Below are 22,338 nucleotides of genomic sequence, written 5' to 3'. Positions count from 1 at the left end.
TTTAAGTTTGTTTATTCATTTTGAAAGAGCTGTGCGAGCAGGGGAGAGGCTGAGAGAGACGGAGAGAGAGAGAATCCCAAGCAGGCTCTGTGCTATCAGCACAGAGATAGCCGCGGGGCTCGAACCCACAAAACGGTGAGATCGTGACCTGAGCTAAAATCTATACAGCCGGACGCTTAACTGACTGAGCCGGCCAGGTGCCCCTCTGCCCTCCATTCTTGTCAGACAGCCGGGGACACGCGCTGGGCGCCCACTCTGCGCTGTCCCCCCCGCCGGGGCCCAGGGGAGGGGGAGGGGGAGGGGGAGGCCGAGACTCACTCTGCAGCACGAGGGTCACCACTTTCTCCACTGCGCCCATCTCATTCTCCGCCAGGCACTGGTACCGACCCGCGTCGTCCATCTGCAGGTGGAGGGGGGGGGAGAGCAGGTGTTCAGGGGAGCAGGAGGAAGGGGACCGCGCGCAGTGAAGGACCATCACTCTGTGGCACGTTACTGGGGATTCCTTGAAAACCAGGGGTCTGTGGCAAAGCAAGTCTGGGAAACACGGAGTCGAGACGACAACCCGCTTCTGGCCGCAGGATTCCTCGGGGCTCTTATGGTGCTGGAGCGTGCAGCGAGCCTTCCAGAAGGGAGACGGTTTGCAGTGTTTTCCCGGCTTAGCGAGAGGGAAGCTTTTCCCACGGGGCACGCACCACCCTGGCCACTGGGGAAACTCAGGAAGAACAAGGCTCGGCTTCACCTCTGAACAGCAGCTGGGGGACGGGCTGAGGCCGCCGTCTACACCCAGGAGGTGACGGCCCGAATGCTGCACCCAAGGGGACTGCCGGGACAGCCCAGCATGCAGGTAAGAGTGGAGATTTGGGGGTCAGATCGGGATGGGGCCGAACCCCGGCTCCGCTGCTGACCACACCCGACTCGTGACCAGTACGCCGTGTCTTTGGAGCGAATCATCTCCCCGTCGCCAAATGCGGATCGTAACCGCTAAGAGCGGCGGAAGCATTACAGGAAATCATGCTCGTCGAAGCCAAAGTACCTGCCGGTGCCTGGCCCGTGGTAGACTCTCGGGTCACCTTAGCGGGCAAGATCGAGGGCCCCTAAGAAGAGCCTGACAGGACGGGATTGTGGATTTCTGCATGATCACCGGGACCCGGGACACAGGAGGGGAGGTGAACGGGTCTGGCCCGAGACCCAAGGCTTTGTAAACAGCACGGAGCAGGGGTCAGGAGAGCTGGGATGGGGTCCTGCCTTGGGAACTTAACTGTTGTGGGCCTCTCTGAGCCTCAGTGTCTTTATCTGTAAAATGGGGCACTCTTACTGGTCTCCTCCGCCCCATGGGGCGGTTAATAATATCTATTGGCATGACCCGGGGGCCAGTCACTCTTGAATACCGGTGTGGGTCATCTCGCTGATTTCTTACTGTAAACCTATAAGGTAGAAACAACCAGTAGCCCCGCTGAATGGCTGGGGTGACTGAGGCACAGAGAAAAGTCACTGGCTGGAGGGCACTCTAGTTTGTTGGGGTGGAGAATCTGGGGGGTGGGCAGGACAGTGCTTTGCAGACTGTAGAGGATGGCGGCCAACACTAAGAACCCTCCCAAGCCATCGCAAAAGGCTGCGGTTGTCCTGGGTGGCCCCGCCCCGAGGCACCAGGTCCTGCCTTGCCTCTGTCCCGTGGATGGTCAGCGAGCCGTTCTGCAGCCGGTGCCGGAGACGGCTGCCCCGGAGCGGAAGGCCGTCTTTGATCCAGCGGATGTCGGGGGCAGGGGCTCCACGGACCACACAGTCCAGCCGGACGCTACTCCCTACGGGCTCCACCAGGTAGGAGAAGGCCTCCCCTTGCAGGACAGGAGCTTCTGCTCGAGGTGACATCAGACAAGAGGTCAGAAAGGTTCCCTCAGGCTCAGCCTCCCATAAGCCATCCCCAGAGGGGATCCCCATCAGCGATGGCAGACGACTTCCGTGGCACGGGTCAAATGAAACAGACTGCCGGGAACGCCGATTTGAAACCGAGCGGGAACAGTGCCGTGATCGATTGGCGATGCCCGAGACGGGCCCAGGAATGGCAGGCAGTGTGAGGAGTGTCATATGCTTGCCCGCCTGGATGGATTATCCCAGCTGCAGGGTACCTGCCGGGGACTTTGGAAAACAAGGACTACCTAGCCACTGGGACACAGCAACACTGAGATGTCCCTGATCCTCACTTCGTGCAAGCGAATCCTAAACCACTCTCGGATGCCCCGTGTCAGTTTCCCATGCTTGCTGGTTTCCTGAGATCGAAACCAGCCGCGGCCGTGTCCCGGTGCCTTGGGTGGCTCGTTCCCTTCCGTCACGCTCTACCCCTCCCATCCTGAAATCAAGCAAACTAGGTCACGGCATCTCGGAGGGTTAGCATGCTGCTCTTGACCAAGCAGGGCCCTGGGGGACGACAGGTAGGCTGGCCAGCTTCAGGCGTTTTTCTGCCAGGACACCTTGGTCCCCGTGCCCTCCTTCTACACTCGCACCGTGCAGGTGATGGCGGTGTAGGCCAGCGGGTCAGATCTCATTCTACCTGCGGCCCAGTCATCTGGGGAGCCGAGAACAATACTGATGCTGGGGCCTCACCCCAGGGAGGCTGGTTTTGAGAGTCAGGGCTGGCACCTGGGCCTCAGCATTTTATAAAGTCCCCCAGGGCACCCCAAGCCACAGTCAGGGCGGAGGGTTACTAGTTCAGAGGCCAGGAGATCGATTTCTTAGAAAAAGTAACAGATTGGGTCTAGTGGAGGTCTCAAGAAATCCACACGGCTCACGCCCTACCCTTCACGTGGACGAAGCTGACGGCCTGCACGCGGCCCACTCTGTTCTCGGCCCAGCAGACGTAGGTCCCGCTGTCCTCTCTGGTGACTGCCACCCGCTGCAGCGTGCTGCCCCCGTCCTGTTCGGACACCCCCTCTGGTGGAAAAAGAGATGCCCCAGAGGGTTCTGAGCCCAGGGTGCCAGGGACCTCCTGCCCCGAATGCTTAACCCGGATAACCCGGGCCGGGCACCCCGCAGGTGTTTGACAAAGACACAGAAAACAGGTGTCTCTTCCCGAGGGTGGAAGCCTGACCACGTCAGGCCCGTCCACGGCAGGCCCAGGCCATGTTAGAGGATGCGGCTGAAGGACCAGCCTTCTGCAACTTTCAGGTCCACACCGCGAGCTTGCTGAGGGGCTGAGGGTAGGTCTTTGGGGGCCTATTAATCTGCACTTCCTGCATTAAACCAGTTGGCCCTCAGCACCCCTCTTATCTCCATTTTGAGACGAGGCAGCTGGGCTCAGAGAGGCTGAATCACTCCCCCAAACGCCCACCCCAGGAGCTGGTGGGGTCAGGGCGAAGCCTTCTTTACAGGTGCACGGAGGCGAGCTTCCGCGCCCGGACTCCGGTTTAGGAGCGTCTGAAAACACCATCTTAAAAAGTTTTGTTTTTATTTTTTAAAAGTAGGCTCCACGCCCAACCAGGGGCTTGAACTCACATCCCTGAGATCAAGAGTCACACGCTCCTCCGACTGAGCCAGCCAGGCGCCCCTGAAAATATCATTTTGCGGTGGAGGGGACTCAGCCATTCGCCAGTTCGGCAGACATTCATCGAACACCCACTCCAGACCCTGTGCCCTGTGCGGGCCCCGTGCCTCCCTCAACATCACCTGGGGACCAGGAAAGGGGTCTGCCGAGGGGCCCAGCAGTGCTGGAGTGTGACACACGCTCCCTCCCGGGCCCTGAGGTCTCTGGGGCTGAGTCTTTTCTGCAGGTGGCTTCTTGTCAGGTCTGACATGTGACTGGTCACATATGGCCACACCTGTGTTTGCTCGGTGCCCCCCCGCAGAGGGCCAAGTCCGGAGACCCAGCACCCACCAGGCTGACGGACACCCTCTTCCTCTCTACTAGGCGGGGTCTCCCCACCTGTCGGCCCTCCTCCCAGGAGACCCCCACCACCCGCTCCCAATAGGCCCAGACCCGTGACAGGTCGGTCGTTGACGGTCCAGCCGATGCGGGGGGTCGGGCTGCCCCGGGCCGCACAGCGAAGCCACAGCCTGTCCCCGACGCGTAGGCTGCGGTCCCCGGGCAGGGTGGTGAAGACGGGCAGTGCCAGGATGGTGAGATGAACACGGTGGTGGGCGCGGCCCACCGTGTTCTCGGCCACACACGTGTAGGTTCCAGCATCCTGGCCCTGCGGGCAGAGGAGGGGTCGGCCTGAGAACTGCCCCCACCCCCAGCTCCTAGGGACCCATTCTCCCCGAGGTCCCCTCGGAGCGTGCAGCCCAGAGAGGTGAAGTGCTTTGCTCAAGGTCACACAGCTCCAGTAAATGGCTCCCTTTCACCACCGCCCCATGGCCCCCCTTACTGCCTTCATGAGACTCCGCGAAGGTCACCCGCACCAGCTCATCCATGCTCCCATCATCCCTGAGGTCCTGTGTCTGGTGCCCTTTGTACAGAGGGCTCAGCCAAGCTCTGAGAAGTTCCACGGTGCTCTCCGGCACAGCTAGCTCACTCACCACTGTCCGAGGACCTTGTGACCCTGCCCTGCAGCAGGTGTGTGCCCTGAGCAACCACCTCCCCCCCCCCCCCCGCCCCGGCTGGAGAGGCGCCCATTTGTAACTGTGGAACCCGAGTGCTGTCGGAGAAGGTGGTCGGGGCTCCCACCCACGCCCCTGGCTCAGGTCAACAACAATGTGTGGTTGAGAACAACCAGTCTGGGGACACAAAGTCATCTCTGTGTCCCGTCCCCCACCCCACCCCCTCCAGGGCTCCTCCTCTCCCTCAGGCATTAGCCACTGAGGTCCAGGTTCGAATCTTGGTTCTGCCTCTCGGCAACGGCGTGCCTCGGAAAAACTGGATACGCTCTGAGCCTCAGTTTCCTCATCTGTACTTGGGGATTATGGTACCTATTTCCCCAGATTCCTGGGATTAAAAGCTGCATAGCGCTCAGCGTGGGGCATGACAAACGGGGTGCTCGGCCGGCATTTTCCGCTCCTGCCGTTACCATTAGACCCGTCGGTGCTACACAGGGAGGGAGCCACACCTCCGAGTTCTTCACCAGCAGCTCCCCAGAAGGCTGGATGGTGAACTTCCCCTCGGCCCCGGACACAGGCTGGCCATCTTTTTCCCAGGTGATGGTGGGCTCAGGACTGCCGCTGGCCCAGCAGGGCAAGAGGACGTGGGAGCCTTCGGTGGTGGACAGGTCAGGGAGGCCGGTCTTGATCACGGGCGGGACTGTGGGGGGAGAGAGGTCCGCTTGGGGGTGAGGGCGGGCTGCCCCCCACTCCAGCGCCCTTGGCAGTTGGAGTGCCCCTCGCCCCTTCCTCCACCGACCCTGTCACAGGCCACGGCCCATGGTCTGGACCATTTGGGGACTGCTGAGTTTGGTGAAGCTGTGACGGGGTGATCCCAGTGCACACACACGCACGCGCACACGATGACTAAAGGGACAGAAATGGCTGTGGTTGCCGGAGCGCCGAAACGAGTGAGGGAGGCCCAGACCGCTGGCTCAGCAAAGGTCAGAGGAGGCAGAGGGACCCTGTCTAAAGGCAGACCTTGGGCGCAAAACGGGAGAAGGCGTTTTTTTTCCCTCACTTCCTTCTCGAGCACAAGCCAGGCTGGCACGGGGGAGGATGCAGGGACGTGTCCTGCCCGGGACGCCAGTGCCCCCAGCTCGCCGGGGTCCACCTCAGCCCCCTTCCCTGGGCCCACCTTGCACCACCAGCCGTGTTTTCCCGATAGCACTGCCTGCGCTGTTCTGGGCAATGCAAAAATAGTTCCCAGAATCCTCCGGGCTGGCGTGGATAATCCGAAGCTGTCCACCGGGTAGGATCTGCGTACTCGCTCCTGGATTTGGGGGGGGGGGGGCGGAATCGGGGGTTGGTGGCTGAGCCAGCAGGACCACCGAGGAGAGCAGGAGGGCCGTGTGGACTGTTCTGTTTGACCAGGTAGCAAGTGACTCGTTGTGGTCACAGGGTGATGGGGGCGGACGGAGACCCGGAGTCCAGCCGGCTCGCCCCGCTCCCCAGCCTCCCAAGTCAGCCACCGAGTGCTCCAGCAGAGTCTCAAGCTCTGGTTGGTGAACAGAGACAGGTGGGCAGGAGGGAGAGCCGGGCCAGGGCTTTCTGGGAGCAGGCGGGAGGATCCCGGGCCCAGATGATTCTTCCCTTCCTGGTGCTGGGGAGACTCACCTGCGGGAATGCTGAGCCCCTCCTTCTGCCAGGTGATGCTCGGCTGGGGGATGCCCGAAGCCACACAGGAAAGCAGTACCTCCTCGGCCACCAGTGCCCGGACCACGCTGGGCAGAGGCTTCACCACGGGGGAGGCTGCAAGGGAACGGGGGGGGGGGGGGCACAGAGGTCCCTGGGGATGCCTTCAGAGAGAGAAGCCTCTAAAAGGACCAGGGGATTCCCGAAGTCTTGGCACTGGAGGACAGAGGCGGGCTGAGGTTTTTCTCCCACAGAATCCCATCAGGGAGGCAGAGCAGAGAGGCAGGTCGGGGCGCCTGGCACCCGGGCCCCCAGCACCCCCGCCCGCCTGCCTCTAGCTCTCCACCTGCTGGGGGACCCTTACCTTGCACAGCGAGGACCACGTGCTTGTGGGCCACGCCCGCAGAGCTGCGGGCCGTGCAGGTGTAGCGGCCAGCGTGGACGGGGAGGGCCTGCCCGATCTCCAGGGCACCTGTGGGTGGCAACGGGGCCCGTGGAGAGGGGCGAGGGGACTCAGGACGGACGTCCCTAGTGACGGCTGGCAGGGCTCTTACATCCCCCCCACCCAGGTGTCTCTCTATTGCTGGCCACTCGACCTGCCTCCCTGCCCGTTTGTAAGCAGCACCGGAAAACCTGGGTTCCGGGCCTGCCTACGCTCCCTGCCTGCAGCATAGCGGTGGGCAAGTCCCTTCCGCTCTAGGGGCCTCAGTTTCCCCACGTGCACAGTGAGGAATCAGACAGGATGGTCTCTCGAAGCTGCAGGCTGGGATGTTCCAGGATCTGCCGCTGCCCTGCCTAGAGTCCCTGGCCCACCGGTAGTTCCTTAGACCCTCACCCTGCTACCCGTGCATGTTCTGCTCAAAAACTTGCCTCCTCCGGGCAGCCTCCCCAGATGACTGCTTTATCCGTCCTCTCTTTACCTTTTCTTTCTCAGTCTTGGCTGCTCAACGAACACCGTCTGAACCTTCCTGGACCACCCCAGCCCCAGACAGAACCAGAACCTCAGCTTCTTGTACATGACGGGCTTCCCCGTAACTGCTGGTCAGAAGAAAGGGTTCTGCTTCTTCAGGAGAGTTTGAAAACCGCAGATCTGGCCAGCGGTGCTCAGATGTCACGAGTGCACCAGCTAACCAACTAACACATAAATGCCATTTGGAGAACCCCCGTAAAGTTGCCAACTTTTAACTTTGACGAGCAAAGACGTTTCCAAATCACCCATCTGTTACCACCCTGATCTCACAGAAGAAAGGAACTTCCAACATTAAAATAGCAGGAAAAGCATAATTGCAGGGAGCCTGGGTGGCTCGGTTGGTTGAGCGCCTGGCACCTGATTTCAGCTCAGACGGTGATCTCAAGGTTCACGGGATTGAGCCCCGCGTCGGGCTCTGTGCTGACAGCTCGGAGCCCGGAGCCCGCTTCCGATTCTGGGTCTCCCTCTCTCTCTGCCCCTCCCCCACTCACGCTCTCTCTCTCGCTCTCTCTCTCTCTCTCTCAAAAATAAATATTAAAAAAAATTAAAAAAAAGAAAAGTATAATTAAAAAAATTTTTTAAAACATTTTTATTTATTTTTGAGAGACAGAGAGAGACACAGCATGAGCAGGGAAGGGGCAGAGAGAGAGGGAGACACAGAATCTGAAGCAGGCTCCGGGCTCCAAGCTATCAGCACAGAGCCCGATGTGGAGCTCGAACTCACGGACCGTGAGATCGTGACCTGAGTTGAAGTCGGACGCTTAACCGACTGAGCCACCCAGGCGCCCCGAAAAGTGTAATTTCAGAATAAAGGAAAATCCTTCCAGTGAGCTCAAACCTGCTTTATGGAAACTCTCACGTAGCTATTATTTTCCTCACTTTGCCACGGAGCGGCACTGATCTGTCAACTATCATCAGAGAACCACTGACAAATATCAACGCACTAGTGCGTGAGTGGGGATACTAAGGCCCAGAGAGGGTGAGGGGTTCCCCCAGGTCACACAGCAGGGAGTGGCAGAATCAGGCCGGGACTCTCCACTGCGTTCACACCCTCGGCCTGACGCCCCGTCTCTACCCTCACAGCTCACCCCTACTTACCGGAAGATGTGACACGATAGCCACTCCCCCGCATCCCCAGCTGGGCGCCTGCCTTGCTCCAGGACACGACCGGGGCCGGGACACCCGTGCTGTGGCACGTGAGGACCACGGGTGCCATCTTGGTCACGGTGAAGTCTGTCTGGTCGTCAGCAATGGTAGGGGGCACTACGATGTAAGACAAGGCTTGAGGCCCCGCTGAGGTCCACTGGGGGAACACGCAGTCATGGGGCCAGGTGAATGACAACTATCAACAGAGACTAAGACACAGGTGACATCAGTGACAAAGGGCCGGGGGGGGGGGGCAACAGAGAGAGGTCACATTCACCCGCTTGGGAGGTATTTTTTTGCTGGGCTTTGGGGGACAGTTACGAACTGCTTTCTGTAGGGGTGCCAGCTAGGCATCTCCGGAGGGTTTTACAAGAGAAGGGAGCTTCGTGGGAGCTCAGAGTTGGGGACACCACATAAGGCCTCCAGGGGAAGTGGCATTTAACCTGAGACCCGAAGGAAGAGCAGGGTTGGCTGGGTGAAGGGCAGAGGGAACAGCATGTGCAGAGGGAACAGCATATACAAAGGCCCTGAGGTGAGGAACCAAAAGCTAAGCAGCATGACGATCCCAGAGCGAGGCGGGCATTGGGTGAGCTGAACTTCGGGTGGCCGGGCCAGCATGCATGGGACCCTGTGGGCCCAGGTGACACCCTGCATTCTATCCTGAGAGCCGTGGGCAGCCGTGGAGGGAGGAATTTTAACCAGGGCGATGGCAAGGTCAGATCTGGGTTCAGAACATTCTGGATTGGGGAGAGGCCTCTCCCGAGAGCTCCTAAGTGCCACGAACAGTGCTGGGGCCAGGGTTGCGTCAGCACGGGTACGTGGGATCAGGAGACGTGCACACTGTCCCTGTCCTGTTTTCTTCCTCCTCTCTCTGCTCCAACTCACCGTGAACGGTCACCTGGTAATTCTTGCGGGCCTCGCCCACCTCATTGCTCACCACGCACTCAAACTGGGCTGAGTCCTGGAGGCTGGGAGCTGCCAGGAGTAGGGCGTTGGAGGGCAGGAGCCTGGGACGGACAGACAGACAGATGACCGCTAACCAGCCAGCCTGGCTGACCCGAGCTCAGCCTGTGCAGCAATCTGGATACAGGGGACTGGGGTGGGTGGGGGGGGGGGTCTCCTAATTTCCCCTCTGGTGTCTGGCCCCCAGCCCCGAATGTAGAAGTTTCTTCTAGAAGTTTCTACGCTTACAGGTCTGGCAGCTGAGCTCGTGGGCAAGTTTAATTGTTACCCCCGTGGTTCTCTATGTCCCTGCACGCTTTCTGTAATCACCAGATCGGACACCTTCCATAATAGCGACGGTATCCAAGTCCTTGATCGGAACAGCTCGGGTCTGTTGAGCACGTGCTTTAAATTTTTCTTTTTATTTATTTTTGGGACAGAGAGAGACAGAGCATGAACAGGGGAGGGGCAGAGAGAGAGGGAGACACAGAATCGGAAACAGGCTCCAGGCTCCGAGCCATCAGCCCAGAGCCCGATGTGGGGCTCGAACTCACAGACTGCGAGATCGTGACCTGGCTGAAGTCGGACGCTTAACCGACTGCGCCACCCAGGCGCCCCTAAATTTTTCTTTTTAAACATTTATTTATTTTTGAGAGAGCCAGAGACAGAGTACGAGCCGGGGATGGGGAGAGAGAGAGAGGGAGACCCAGAATCCGAAGCAGGCTCCAGGCTCTGAACTGTCAGCACAGAGCCCGGCGTGGGGCTTGAACCCACGAACTGTGAGATCACGACCTGAGCTGAAGTCGGCCACTTCACTGACTGAGCCACCCAGGCGCTCCTGCTTTAGACAGAAGCTCCGTGATGGCCTGGCACCCGACACAAGAAATATTTGGCGAATTAGTGAACTGACTCCTTTAATGTGCCCAGGGATCATTCCATGGTCAGCTGCACATGAGAAACTGGGAGACGAGGATCCAGGCTCAGCCAAACTCAGTCTTCCACGTATGGATATCGATCGTTGTTAGACCACAGTGGTTGGGACGGTTCTCAAAGCCATTCCTTTCTGTTTGGCTCTATGTCCCAAATGCCCCTACCCCCTATCAGGTATCTCAGTTCTCAGTATAAAGACGCTCCTAGTGGGGCGCCTGGGTGGCGCAGTCGGTTAAGGGTCCGACTTCAGCCAGGTCACGATCTCGCGGTCCGGGAGTTCGAGCCCCGCGTCGGGCTCTGGGCTGATGGCTCAGAGCCTGGAGCCTGTTTCCGATTCTGTGTCTCCCTCTCTCTCTGCCCCTCCCCCGTTCATGCTCTGTCTCTCTCTGTCCCAAAAATAAATAAACGTTGAAAAAAAAAATTTTTTTTAAAAAGACGCTCCTAGACCCCTGAGGTCAGGATATAGATCCTGGTGCTGGCTTTGTTGAGAGCCTAAACACATCCCTGTCTCATTTCTTTCTTTTCTTTTCTTTTTTTTCTTTTTTTTCTTTTCTTTTCTTTTCTTTTCTTTTCTTCCCTTTTCTTCCTTCCTTCCTTCCTTCCTTCCTTCCTTCCTTCCTTCCCTCCTTCCCTCCTTCCTTCCCTTCCTTCCTTCCTCTCTCTCTTTTTTTCTTAATTTTACTTATTTTGAGAGACAGAGACAGAGTGAGTCAAACGTGGGCAGAGAGAAAGGGAGACAGAGAATCGGAAGCAGGCTCCAGGCTCGGAGCTGTCAGCACAGAGCCCGATGCAGGGCTTGAACTCACAGACTGTGAGATCATGACCTGAGCTGAAGTTGGAGGCTTAACTGAATAAGCCACCCCACCCCTGCCTCGTGTCTGACCCTGCTCCCCACCGTGGGATGGGCACACTGTCCCCCCACCCAGAGCACCTCGTGAGGCTACCCAGAGGCCCAGCTCAGTACCGGTAGGTTCCCTGCTGCAGGTGGAAATCCAGCTTCTGTCCGTCCTTCCACCAGACCACCCGGGGCTTGGGGGAGCCGCTGGCCTCACAGGGCAGTGAGGCAGGGGTGTGGGCAGTCAAGGTCAGGTTGGAGGGGCTGGGGGCGATGGCAGGAGGCTCTGGGGAGAGAGTAGTCATCAGGAGACAAGGGTCTAGGATGCGGGCAGGGGAGAGGCAAGAGACACTCCGCAGGAATCTTCCAACAGGCACCCCAAATCTGGGGTGATGGAACCTTTGCTCTCCAAGGCTGGCGGCTCCCTAGCCACCTCTCCCTGAATGCAGATTTCGGGGTCCTACTCAGCCCTGCCCGAGGCCAGCGCCCAGAAGAGCGGCCGCCACCAAGGTGATCCATTGGAGCGGGAAAAGCAGATTAGCGCGTCTGGTGCAGTGACTCTGAATCTTATCCTTTCAAATGTCTTTTATCTGTGCGTGTTTTATCACTCGCTTGATACAATGGTATGGGAACAAATATCCGTACAGTATTCATGAAATCAATACACATCTTTGGCGTGTGCGTGTTCAAAAGTTTTGCCAGTAGGCTTCATGGTCAAAAACATGTAGAGATCATTGCTCTTGGCTCCTGACAGCAAGGATAAACCCAGAAACTAAGCAGGACCCGGCCCAGACTGGCGGTGGATGATGAAGGCCAGGAATATTCCTCCCCTCGTCCACCTACCAAAGACCTGGAGATCACGGCCTTGCCGATCTGAGCCTGCAGAGTTGGATGCAAAGCAGAGGTAGTGGCCGGCGTCCTGGGCAAGGACTGGCTGGATCCTCAGGGAACCTTCAGGAAGAAGCTGCAACCTGGAGGGGAGGAAGGGGGTTGCCATGGAGACTAGCAGACTAGGGAGGCCCTTTGAGGGGTTGGACCCCGGTAGTGTCTCCAGCAAGACCCTCCCCTCTGCTCCTGGCTTTCCCAGTAAGAAGGTGCTAACTCTGGAGTCCTGCATCCATGAGGCCAAGGTCAGAGGAGGTCACAGCCATGGGCAGCTCCCCACATCCCAACCCAGCATCGGGGCGGGCAGGGGGTGGGGGGGCTCCTATGCTCGCACCTGGGTCTAGCTCCTCTCTGGGAGTCAGCAGCATTCAGCAAGCACCCTTTCCGCGCCTGTCCCCGGGATCTGAGAACTGCCCCGCCCCCAGGCCTTGTCTGCACTGGGTAGCCCCGCCCCCAGGCCTTGTCTGTAATGGGTAGCCCCGCCCCCAGGCCCTGTCTGCACTGGGTAGCCCCGCCCCCAGGCATTGTCTGTGATGGGTAGCCCCGCCCCCAGGCCTTGTCTGCACTGGGTAGTCCCGCCCCCAGCCACAGTCAGTTGGACAGGGATGGACACGTCACTCAGGCTGGACCAATGGCATGCTCTGCCCTGGAAATGGGGGTCCTCGGGTAGTTTTCCAGGCTCTGCAGGTTGCATGAACGGAGAAACTGTAACTCGGCGGCAGGGGGAGCCCGGGGCGGGGGTTGGGGGCTGTCTCTGCCATGTTCACAGAGAAAGAAGGTGTAGAAAATTGGTCTGAGAGAGAGGCGGGGACGGGCGGGGGCGGGGCATGCAACACACACAGAAACAGACATTAGCAACCAAGAGTCGAAACCAGACAGGCAGGCAGCCAGCCAGCCACCTGGGATTTTTGACACCCTCGATGCCCTGGACATGCCTGTCCCCTTGGGTTCGGAGGAGACCCGTGTGCTGGCAATACAGCCACCTTTCTGCTCCAAGTGCCCAGGAGGTTGCTGTTTATAACCCCCCCCCCCAGACCCTCCCCTCCCAGCTCCCACCTGGGGCTCTCAGGATCCAGGGGGGCCCCGTCCTTCCGCCAGCTCACGAGGGGTGGGGGAGCGCCGTCCACCCGGCAGGGCAGCACGGCCGTCTGGTTCACGGAGGCGTTCACTGCGGGCGGTCCTGGCTGGATGGTGGGCACCACTGGGGGGGGGGGGGCGGGGCACAGAGCGAGTGGGTGCTGGGAGCCTGTGGCCCTCGGGAGGGCCAGCGCGCGGCGGGGTGAGGCCCACTCACTGTGGATCTCCACGCGGAAGGCCACGCTGGTGCTGCCCGCGGCGTTGCGGGCCGTGCAGCTGTAGTTGCCCCCGTCGGCCGTGCTCAGGGCCCGCAGCTGGAGGAACCTTCCCTGTTCTGGGAACTGGGTGTGGGCATCCGCCTACAGGGTCCCCAGGGTGGAGAGACCCTCCTTAGCACCGGGCCAGGCTGGGCCAGGCACCAGGCAGGGAGGAAACATGTTCGTGGGGGCGGGGGTGGCAGGGTGGGGGGGTGGGCAGGTAGGGAATGAGCCTCCTGCCCTCGGGCTCTGCCTACTGGGGATGTCCCAGAAGGGACTCATGCTCGCAGAAGACTCGCAAGCTTCGGTCCCCATTTCAGGCGAGAGCACAGAGAACCTCAGTAACTAGCCCCGGGTCACACAGCCACTACGTGTGGCCTGAAGGTATAACGGGAAGCACACAGATATGCATCAGAAGGCCTGGCTGTAAATCCCAGCCCTGCCTCCGTGTCCCTGTCCGTAACATGGGGGAGACGACAATAATAGGAGCAGAGAGCACCAGGAGGGCGGGAACACAAGGTGCCGGCACAGGGCAGTCCCTCAGCACCTGGGATCCGGCCTGGTCAGGGGCCGGGGGGCCACAGAAGGTGGTGGCCCCTGCCTGTCACCCACCTGCAGCAGGATGCCATCTCGGTGCCATTCAATCTCGGGTGCGGGCTCCGCCTCCACCGAGCACTCCAGAACCAGCTGCCCGGGAGCCAGGCCGACCACAGAGCGGGGGCCTCGGGGCCCTATAAGGTGCGGGGGACCTGGGTGGGCAGCAGAGAGGGCATGAGAGATGGACTCGCCCCTGCGGGTCCCATCCCGCCTGCCTCTCCGGCCGCCACCCTGGCACGCCCTACCTTGAACCCTGACCCGGAAGCTCTTCTCCGCCTGGCCGGCGGGGCTCTGGGCCAGGCACGTGTACAGCCCAGCATCGCCCACCTATGGATGGACCAGGGTTAGCAGCTGCCTCTGGCCCCAGCCTGCCCACCTCCTGATCTGGTCTCCTTCCTACACAACTCGGGCCCCACGATTCAGACTCAGGCCGGCTGAGTCTGCCACGCCTCCTTTCCCACCAGCCCCCTCCCTGGGATGTTCCTTCTCTATCTCCATCTCACCCTTGCTTTGCGGCCAGGGTAAAGCCTGCCTCCTCCAGGAAGTGCCCCTTGACTGCACCAGCCCTCCTCTGGCCGGGCTGGGGAGTGACCCGGTTTCTGCATCAGCCTTGGCCCTGGCCTGGCTGGGAGCTCTCGAGGGCGTTGGCCCAGGTGGGTGACCCCCACTCAAAGGAAGAGCTCAGCCTAACTGCCAAGTGCTGTGGGGTCCTTCCCTCCTCCTCTCGTCCCCTGCCGTCCCCTCCCTTCCCCTCCGCCAGCCCCAGCCCACAGCAGTGGGGAAGCTGCACCTGTACGTCCTCTACCCGGAGCACCCTACTGCTGTCTGCAGGCCCGCTCAGGGACCGCCCGTCCTTATGCCAGGTGATGTTGGGCGGCGGGGTGCCCTGGGCATCGCAGCGGAGCTCCAAGGGGGTGCCGGGAGTCAGCAGCAGCTCTGCGGGCTGGCCCGAGTCCTCTATGTGGGGGGGATCTGCAAAACACCCCACCCGGGGTCAGCATGGCGGCTGCACTCAGCGCTGGGAGCTGGGGTGCATCTCCAAGCCCCCACCATCCGGACGCTGACCGCAGAAGGGGCCACCAAAGGCGGAGGGGCGGGGCAGAACACCAGAAACCACGGGCCCATCTGCCTGGGACAATTATTTGTGCTTTAAAGCCAGCAAGCACACGGCAGGCCCTTTGTCTCCGCTCTACAAGATTGGGGGACAGAGCTGAGGAGCAGAGCCCCAGGAGAACGAGGGCCATCCAACCCCCGTGTCAAGGTCAGCGAGGCATCCGGTATGAGCCCGCCCTTCCCCCCAAACCCTGCACCCAGGCGGCCGCCCCTGGGGAGATGCACCAGGGGACGTCACCTCCCTCACCACCTTCTCCGACGCCCCCGGGGCCCAGAGACGCTGGCGCGGGGCGGGGTGGGGGGTGGGGGGGGGGCAGATGACCCACCCATCACTGTCAGCTGGAAATGCCTCCTGGCTTCCCCCGCCTCGCTCACGGCCACACAGGAGTAGGTGCCCGAGTCTCCAGCTCCCGCTGTCTCCAGCTGCAGGCTGGGCCCCTGTTCAAGGCTCTGGGGCAACAAGGGCTCCCCATCCTTCATCCACGACACTAGGGGCAGAGGGCTTCCCCGGGCTTCACAGGGGAGGACCACCGAGGAGCCACGGACGACCGCCACGTCATTCTGGAACTCTACCGGCTCCAAGACAGGGGGCACTGTGGAGGGCAAGAGCGGGCACGAGTCCTCGCATGGCCCTCGCCCCTGGACCTTTGCGCAGGCTGTTCTTGTATCAGTCAGAACGCCCTTCTCCTGGACTATTCCCTCTCGTCTCCAGTCTTCAGCGTAGACCTCGCCTCCTCCGGGAAGCCTTCCCTGAACTCCCCAGGCCAGTCGAGGAGGCCTCTTCTGGGCTCCGGTAGCTTCCTCTCCTTCCCCTGCTGTCACTAGTTGCCTGGAATTCCGACTGCCTCTTTACAGAGCTGTTTCCTGCACTGACCCCCCGGTGGCAGGGGCCTCTGCTGCTCACTGTCGCACCCCGGTGCCCAGCAAGGCCCTGGCACACCGCGGGGTCTAACGGCTGCTTGTGGCGTGAATGAATGAGCAACCGAGTGAATCAAAGACTGAGTCTCTGTGTTTGCCCACTGGGCCTGAGTCTCACGCCCAACGCCAAGGGACACATTTATTCTACCACCCCCTCCCCCCACCCCGGTCCTTACCGTGCACCTGCAAGGTGAAATTCCTGTCGGTCACACCAGCTGGGCTTGCAGCCACACAGGTAAAGACGCCAGCATCTGCCAACTGCACCTGGGAAATCCTGAACCCCTCGAGAGGGGTGGAGGGGGAAAGAGGGAGGGGAGGTGGCTCATGAAAACAGTCCTTCTCTTTTCCTGTCTCCCAGTGGCTTGCCTGCCAGACAGGCAGCTCTGAAACTCACCTGAACCCCTTCCCCGGTTCCCGGGTGCCCCCAGAATAAAGCCCCAGACTCCCTGGCCCCTGCTGCCTTCTCTGACTCACTTCACCCGGAGGCCAGATTTCCTGCCTTTCCACTTCCACCGGCTGCGCTGTCTCATCCAAGGAGACACCTGCCTGCTGGTCCCCCCCCCTCCACAAGCCTCCCCCCCCCCCCCGTTCCTTGAATACACGGGCCCCACCTCAGGGCCTTTGAACTTGCTGCTCTAACCCTCTTCCAGTTAGGGAAGCTCCTCCCTACAGAATCCGCTCAGCTCCCTCTCTTAACTCCGCCCACCTCTGCTCAAATGTCGCCTTATCTGAGTGCCTATCGCTCACCACCCTAAAATACCAGCCTCCACGGCTACCTCTCATTTTTTCTTTCCCCTACTTTATTCTTCAGCGTGTGTATCCCTTGTGACATTCTACCCAGTGTCCGCTCTCCTCCCCTGATAAAGCAGCTGCAGGGGCAGAGGTTTTATTTTGCTCACTGCTCTATTCCCAGCGCCCGGAACTGCACTTGCAAACAGCAGGCGTTCCGTAAGTGTTGAAGAAGGCTCAGAAGCCTTCTTCCAGGAAGCCTTCCCTGATTTTTCCTCCACCCCAAGGCAGGCTGAACTGGAAACCACCAGATGTCATCACCTGGATCTCTGCCTCCCTCCCTCGGCTGGGAGAACCTGAGGGCAGAGTCCTTTTTTGAAACTGGAGTTCCATTTGGGGGTGGGTCCCCATCACAGACCTCTGTATGCTTATATGTATTATTTTTATTTGAAAACCGTTCAGATGTGCTCCGAAACCCAAGCTGCCTGGAGACTGTGTCTGGGACCAGCTGGCCCAGGGGCCGGGGAGCCTCCCCCCTACCTGAGGGTGCGGCCCGAGCTGTGGAGGCGAGTGCGTTGGGACAGCGGCAGGGGCAGCCCATCCTTGAGCCAGCTCATGCGGATGGGCGCGGAGCCCCGGACGGGGCACGCCATGGTCACCAGCTCCCCAGGCCTGCTCACCAGGGTCCCCGAGCCCTCTGCCCACTGCTCGATGGTGGGAGGAACTAGGAGTGGGCAGAGAGGAAAAGGGGGGCAGTGAGGGGGTTGAGGAAGAGGGTCTGGGTGGGGGAGATGGGATCCTCTCGGGCAAATTCCAGAAAGCAGCAACCATCTCGTACGGGGTTCTTAGAGCCACACATCGGTGCCAGGAGAGGAAGAAGCCCAGCACAGGGGGGCACGGGCTCACCCCATGGCTCTCTCCTCACCAGCCCCCCTACTCCCCAACTCTCCCGCCGCGCCCCTGGGCCGGGAGCGCTTGTTCCTTTAGTCTAAGAAAGGATGCAGAGGCCCAGAGAGGCCGTATGGTGGCCTGGCTCACAGTGTGGACATGGCTGGGGCCGGAACCAGGTCTCCGGCATCCCGGCCCCGGCATCCCCCCTCCAGATGCCCCCGGTGGAGGCCCCACAGTGGCCGGGCTGTCGCAGCCCCGGGAGGGCAGAGCCGCCCCCCTCCTCGCCCCTCCGCTGCTCACCCAGCACGCTCACTGTGTGCAGCCTGGCGTCCTCCCCGGCCGCGTTGTGGGCCACGCAGGTGTAGGCGCCCGAGTCCTCGGCCCTCAGGCCCTTCAGCACCAGGGCACCGCCGTCCACGTAGAACCTGCTCGGGGTCGGAGAGCCGAGAGCCGGCACGTAAGGGGCTGTGGCTGCCGCTCGGGGTGGGGGGTGGGGACCCGGGAGGACACGGGGCGGGCCTTACCGGAGGTGGGGGCCCACGCCTTGGCCCAGCGGGCCACCGTCCTTCAGCCAGGCCACGTCGGGCGGGGGCTGCCCGTCCGCGTCACAGTCCAGCCGCACCTCCTGCCCCTCCAGGACACTGTGCTCCTGCGTGGCACCCGAGCTCCGGATCCGGGGGGCCTCTGCGGGGGGGGGGGGGCTATGGTGAGGCGGGGGCCCGCGCGGGGGCTGGCGAGGGGGGAGGGACACGGGGCTGGGGGGCACAGGGCGCAGACGTACCCAGCACGGCCACCACGAAGTCCTTGCGGGCCTCGGCCTGGCTGTTCTCCGCCACGCACGTGTAGGTGCCAGCCTGGGCGGGCTGCAGGCGACTCAGCTGGAGGCGGCCCCCCCGGGAGACCACGCCATGCGCCACGCTGCTCTCTGTGGGACAGAGGGACGTGCCAGGCCCTCACCCGCACGGCCGCACCGCCCCGGGCGCCACCACCGGGGCCCCACACGCAAGTCACGTGACTCCTGGAGAAGGCGCCCATCCCCCACACTCGCGGGACCCCAGGAACCCTGGCACCACCCACCCGCTTCTGGGGCTCACAGGGAAACTGAGGCCCAGACAGGGGCAGGGTCTTTTAAGCTGCCTACATCACAACCTTCCTCAGCTGGGTCTCTAACGGCCCGGTGCCCCACCCACAGCTGTCCCTACTGGCATTTCTCGCCAAGGTGCCCCATTTCCTTTAGTGTCTGAGACCTGGCCCTCTTCCTGTGGACCCCCAGGGCCCCCGACTCCATCTCTACCCTGCCCGCTGTCACCCACCAGGGCTTCCAATCAGGGTAAATCAGCCACTCACTGACCACTTCCGGGCCCCGATGCAAGTCTCGCTAGGGGCTCCCCAGGGCCTCTGCTCAGGCTGCACGCACCTGCCCCCCCCCCCCCACCTCCAGCCTGGAATGGTCCCCGTCTCTCCAGCCGCACCTCGGCCTGAAGCCTCCCCTGGCTGCCCAGCCCAGGCCGGGCCACCCTCACCCGGGTTCTCAACTGTGCGGCCAGTCTCTCCACACGAAACATACTAAACCAACGGCTGCACGTCCGGCTGTCCGCCTGGGGATCAAAGCCGAGTGAGACTCGGCCCGTGGCCTCTAGGGGCTCAAAGTGCATCGGAGACAGTGAGACACGCGGGATCCTGCGCGACCAGCCCTGTGAAGCCCCCGAGGGAGCCAAGAGGGGTCAGGCAGGTCTTGGGAGGGGGCGGGTCTCAGCTGAACCAAGCAGGTATCAACCAGCCAGTAGAGGCACTGGGCGGGGTGGGGGGGGGGCCCCGGGGTGGGTATTTCCGGGAGGAAACAGCGTGTGCCACGAGAGGAGGTGGAGAACGGGGCCCAGAGAGGTTCCACAACCAGGTGTAGCCCAAAGGGACAGGAGAGCATGAGCCACACGGACACTCGTCCTTAAACATTCACAGCACATCATTCATGAGAGCCCCAAGGGGGATTCAACCCAGACGTCCACCGGCTGATGAAAAGGATAGAGCAAATGTGATATAGCCCCACAGTGAATAGTCAGCCATAAAAAAGAGAGAAAAACTTGAACTTGAAAGAACGAACGGGGGCGCCCGGGTGGCTCAGTTGGTGAAGCATCCAACTCTTGGTTTCAGGTCATGATCGCACTGTTCGTGAGTTCGAGCCCTGCATCAGGCTCTGTGCTGACAGCATGGAGCCTGCTCGGGATTTGCTCTCTCTCCTCCCCTCTCTCTGCCCCTTCTCGCCTCTCTCTCTCTCTCTCTCTCCCCCCCTCTCGAAACAAATGAATAAACTTAAAAGAAAGAAAGAATGAAGAACCAACACCCGCTACTACATGGATGGACCCTAGAAACGGGATGCTAGGCAGAAAAGTCAGTCGCAAAAGGTCACACAGTGCATGATTCCACTTGTGTGCAGTGTCCAGAGCAAGCAAACCTACAGAGACAGAAAACAGGCCAGGGGCTGCCTAGAGCTGGGGTTGGGGGCAGGTCTGGGGGGGAAATGGGGTTTCCTTTTGGGTGATAAAAATGTCCTAAGATTGACTGTGGGGATGGTCGGTGAATATACTAAAAAGAATGGAATCGTAAGCTTTAAACGGATAAATTGCACAGTATGTGAATCTTGATAAAGCTGTATTTGAGGGAGGGTCGGGTGGGAGAGACAGAGAGAGACAGAGAGACAGAGAAAAGATAAGGGACCTCCTCAGAGCTGCACTTTGAGATCCCTTCCTCCCCGTCTGGAGACGGCACCAGAGATGTGGACTGGACCAAGGACCCGTGTGGGGGCTGCTGCCCTCCCGGGGCAGGGGGACCGTGGTGGCCGGAAAGGGAACGGCTACGGGCACCAGAGAGCTGGCTGGCACCAGAGGCGTCTAGCAGCTGACGAAGGGAGGGCTCTGCCGACAGACCTACGGGTGGGTGAGGGGAGAGGGACGAAGGCCCCTGGACAGGGGGGGTGACCGGCAGCCGGGCCAGACGGAGCTGAGTCGCTGGGGGAAGCAGCAGCTTTGGGGGCCGACGCCAAGCCCAGGGGCAGGCCGGCCGGGCCCTCAGCACCCACCCTGCACCCAACTTGTGCCAGCTGATTGTGGACACAAACGCAGGGAGCCTTTGAGCCCCCACGGGAATGGTTTTCCACACGGGGGTTTCAAGGGCCGATCGGGTCGAAAGACAAACAGGGGTTGGGATGACAGGACCCCGCCGGCCTTTGATTTCGCCAAGGTCGCTGCCATTGTTGTGTCATCGCTGAGAGGGCAGGATGCACTCACCAACAGGCATTCTGTCCTTCAGCCAGGTGACAGTAGGTGCAGGGACCCCGGTCACATCACAGCTCAGCACCAGGGGGCTCCCGGCCACCTGGCTCACTCTCTCTGTCCTGGGGTTCTCAAACGTTGGGGGCACTGCGGGAGAGAAGCCAGATTGCCAGGATCCTAAGATCCCGCGGCCCCCTTCCTTCCGCTCGGGCGGATTAGGGACACTCAACGGGCTCTTCCTTCTGGTTAGCAGTTGACATGTTATGCTTTGCCATCGGTAGCAATAAAGGTTGCCTCACTCACAGATGTAAACAGAACCAGCAACTGCCTGCAAAGCAGAGCCTGGAGGGGTCCACGCAGCCCAAGGATGGTGAGTGCCCGGCTGTGAACAGGGCAGACATCACTAATCGATCCCAACACTCTCCCCTGCTCAGCCAGGATGGCGTCACGCGTCCCAGGCAACCGCTACCAGTGGAACAAAAATGGCTGTGCTCGGGAAGAAACATCTCTGTCCTCAGGGACCAGACGTTCCCCCCCTCCCTGCTTCTCACCACCCGTCAAAGCAGCAGACAGGAGAAGGCTTGAAGCAGCAAACCCGGTGTCGATAAGTTTCAACAGCCGTATTCAATATGGCTCACGGTTGGCTCCACCTGCTACTTGCCTGGTGGGCAGGCTCCTGGCTTTGCCTTCTGGGGCCGACAGCTGATGTCCGCCCCCCCCACCCCCCCACCCCCCCACACGCACCTGTCCTTCCCATCTCGCACAGCAGTTTAGCAGAGTACGGGCTCGCTCAGGTAGAACTACATTTCCCAGTCTCCCTTGCAGCCTGCTGGGGCCAGCGGCCTATATTCCCACTGACGGGATCCAGGCATCACTCGCTCAAAACAAAAATGCTTGCCCTCTGCTCCTGCTCCTTTCTGCTTCCTGTGAACTGGGGCGGGATGCATGTGGACAGGGGCAGTGCCCTAAGGGGCGGGTGGCCGACAGGACGGAAAGATCCCGGGCCCCAAATTACCACTCAGTAATTTACCTACCACTCGGAAGGCCCCGAGCTCCCCCCCACCGACCCCCAGCCTAGACACTCACCTCTGGGCTTTTGCACGAGAAAGGTAAAGTTCTCTCTCGTTTAATCCACTGGGGTTTGGGGTCTCTTTGTTACACAGCTGAGCTTATGTTCTAACTGATACAATACCTGATGCCAAGAAAGTCTGGCTGAGCCTTCATCCTTTACTTCCCTAAAGCGAGCTCCCCCTCTTCCCCCAGCTTGAGCCACATCCAGTCAAATGCCATCTGTGTTCGGTCCTTGGGCTGAGGGAGCAGGCCCCCCAGGGCTCAAAATAGTGGCGACGTGGCCGCAGGGCTCCAACTGCCTGACTCTCCCAGGGCCGTGCTGGGCGCTTTATAGATACACTCACGGCAGCCCGTCAATTGAACGCTCCCTGTCTGCACTTTTCCTCCTTTCACCGGAAGATAAACCCAAGGCTCAGAGGAACCAAGGCGTCCTGCTGAGCCTCAGAGAGCAAGTCAACCACAATCCTGGTCTTTTCAGTGCCATATCCTGTGCCCTAAGTATGCAGG

General features: G+C 60.7%; 1 protein-coding gene across 1 annotated transcript in view; it reads right to left on the bottom strand.

Annotated features, from left to right (window-relative positions):
• The window catches only part of HMCN2 (hemicentin 2), a 147,175-nt gene that overhangs the window by 18,681 nt on the left and 106,156 nt on the right, over nucleotides 1-22,338 (bottom strand). Inside the window, exons 62-85 of the mRNA XM_030293836.1 lie at nucleotides 20,776-20,907; nucleotides 18,273-18,416; nucleotides 18,016-18,175; nucleotides 17,792-17,916; nucleotides 17,141-17,324; nucleotides 16,048-16,145; nucleotides 15,280-15,546; nucleotides 14,631-14,812; nucleotides 14,086-14,167; nucleotides 13,856-13,992; nucleotides 13,204-13,345; nucleotides 12,966-13,110; nucleotides 11,868-11,995; nucleotides 11,154-11,310; nucleotides 9,203-9,324; nucleotides 8,270-8,434; nucleotides 6,566-6,673; nucleotides 6,184-6,318; nucleotides 5,705-5,839; nucleotides 5,037-5,227; nucleotides 3,971-4,184; nucleotides 2,794-2,928; nucleotides 1,663-1,853; nucleotides 319-400 (exon numbers count right to left, since the gene is read on the bottom strand). Of these exons, the coding sequence (XP_030149696.1) occupies nucleotides 319-400; nucleotides 1,663-1,853; nucleotides 2,794-2,928; nucleotides 3,971-4,184; nucleotides 5,037-5,227; nucleotides 5,705-5,839; nucleotides 6,184-6,318; nucleotides 6,566-6,673; nucleotides 8,270-8,434; nucleotides 9,203-9,324; nucleotides 11,154-11,310; nucleotides 11,868-11,995; nucleotides 12,966-13,110; nucleotides 13,204-13,345; nucleotides 13,856-13,992; nucleotides 14,086-14,167; nucleotides 14,631-14,812; nucleotides 15,280-15,546; nucleotides 16,048-16,145; nucleotides 17,141-17,324; nucleotides 17,792-17,916; nucleotides 18,016-18,175; nucleotides 18,273-18,416; nucleotides 20,776-20,907 (3,561 nt within the window). The remainder of the gene's footprint in view (nucleotides 1-318; nucleotides 401-1,662; nucleotides 1,854-2,793; nucleotides 2,929-3,970; nucleotides 4,185-5,036; nucleotides 5,228-5,704; nucleotides 5,840-6,183; nucleotides 6,319-6,565; nucleotides 6,674-8,269; nucleotides 8,435-9,202; nucleotides 9,325-11,153; nucleotides 11,311-11,867; nucleotides 11,996-12,965; nucleotides 13,111-13,203; nucleotides 13,346-13,855; nucleotides 13,993-14,085; nucleotides 14,168-14,630; nucleotides 14,813-15,279; nucleotides 15,547-16,047; nucleotides 16,146-17,140; nucleotides 17,325-17,791; nucleotides 17,917-18,015; nucleotides 18,176-18,272; nucleotides 18,417-20,775; nucleotides 20,908-22,338) is intronic.

Source organism: Lynx canadensis, chromosome D4 (assembly GCF_007474595.2).
Source record: "Lynx canadensis isolate LIC74 chromosome D4, mLynCan4.pri.v2, whole genome shotgun sequence".
NCBI classification, from domain to species: domain Eukaryota; kingdom Metazoa; phylum Chordata; class Mammalia; order Carnivora; family Felidae; genus Lynx; species Lynx canadensis.
This window is presented reverse-complemented; position numbering and strand designations above follow the sequence as displayed.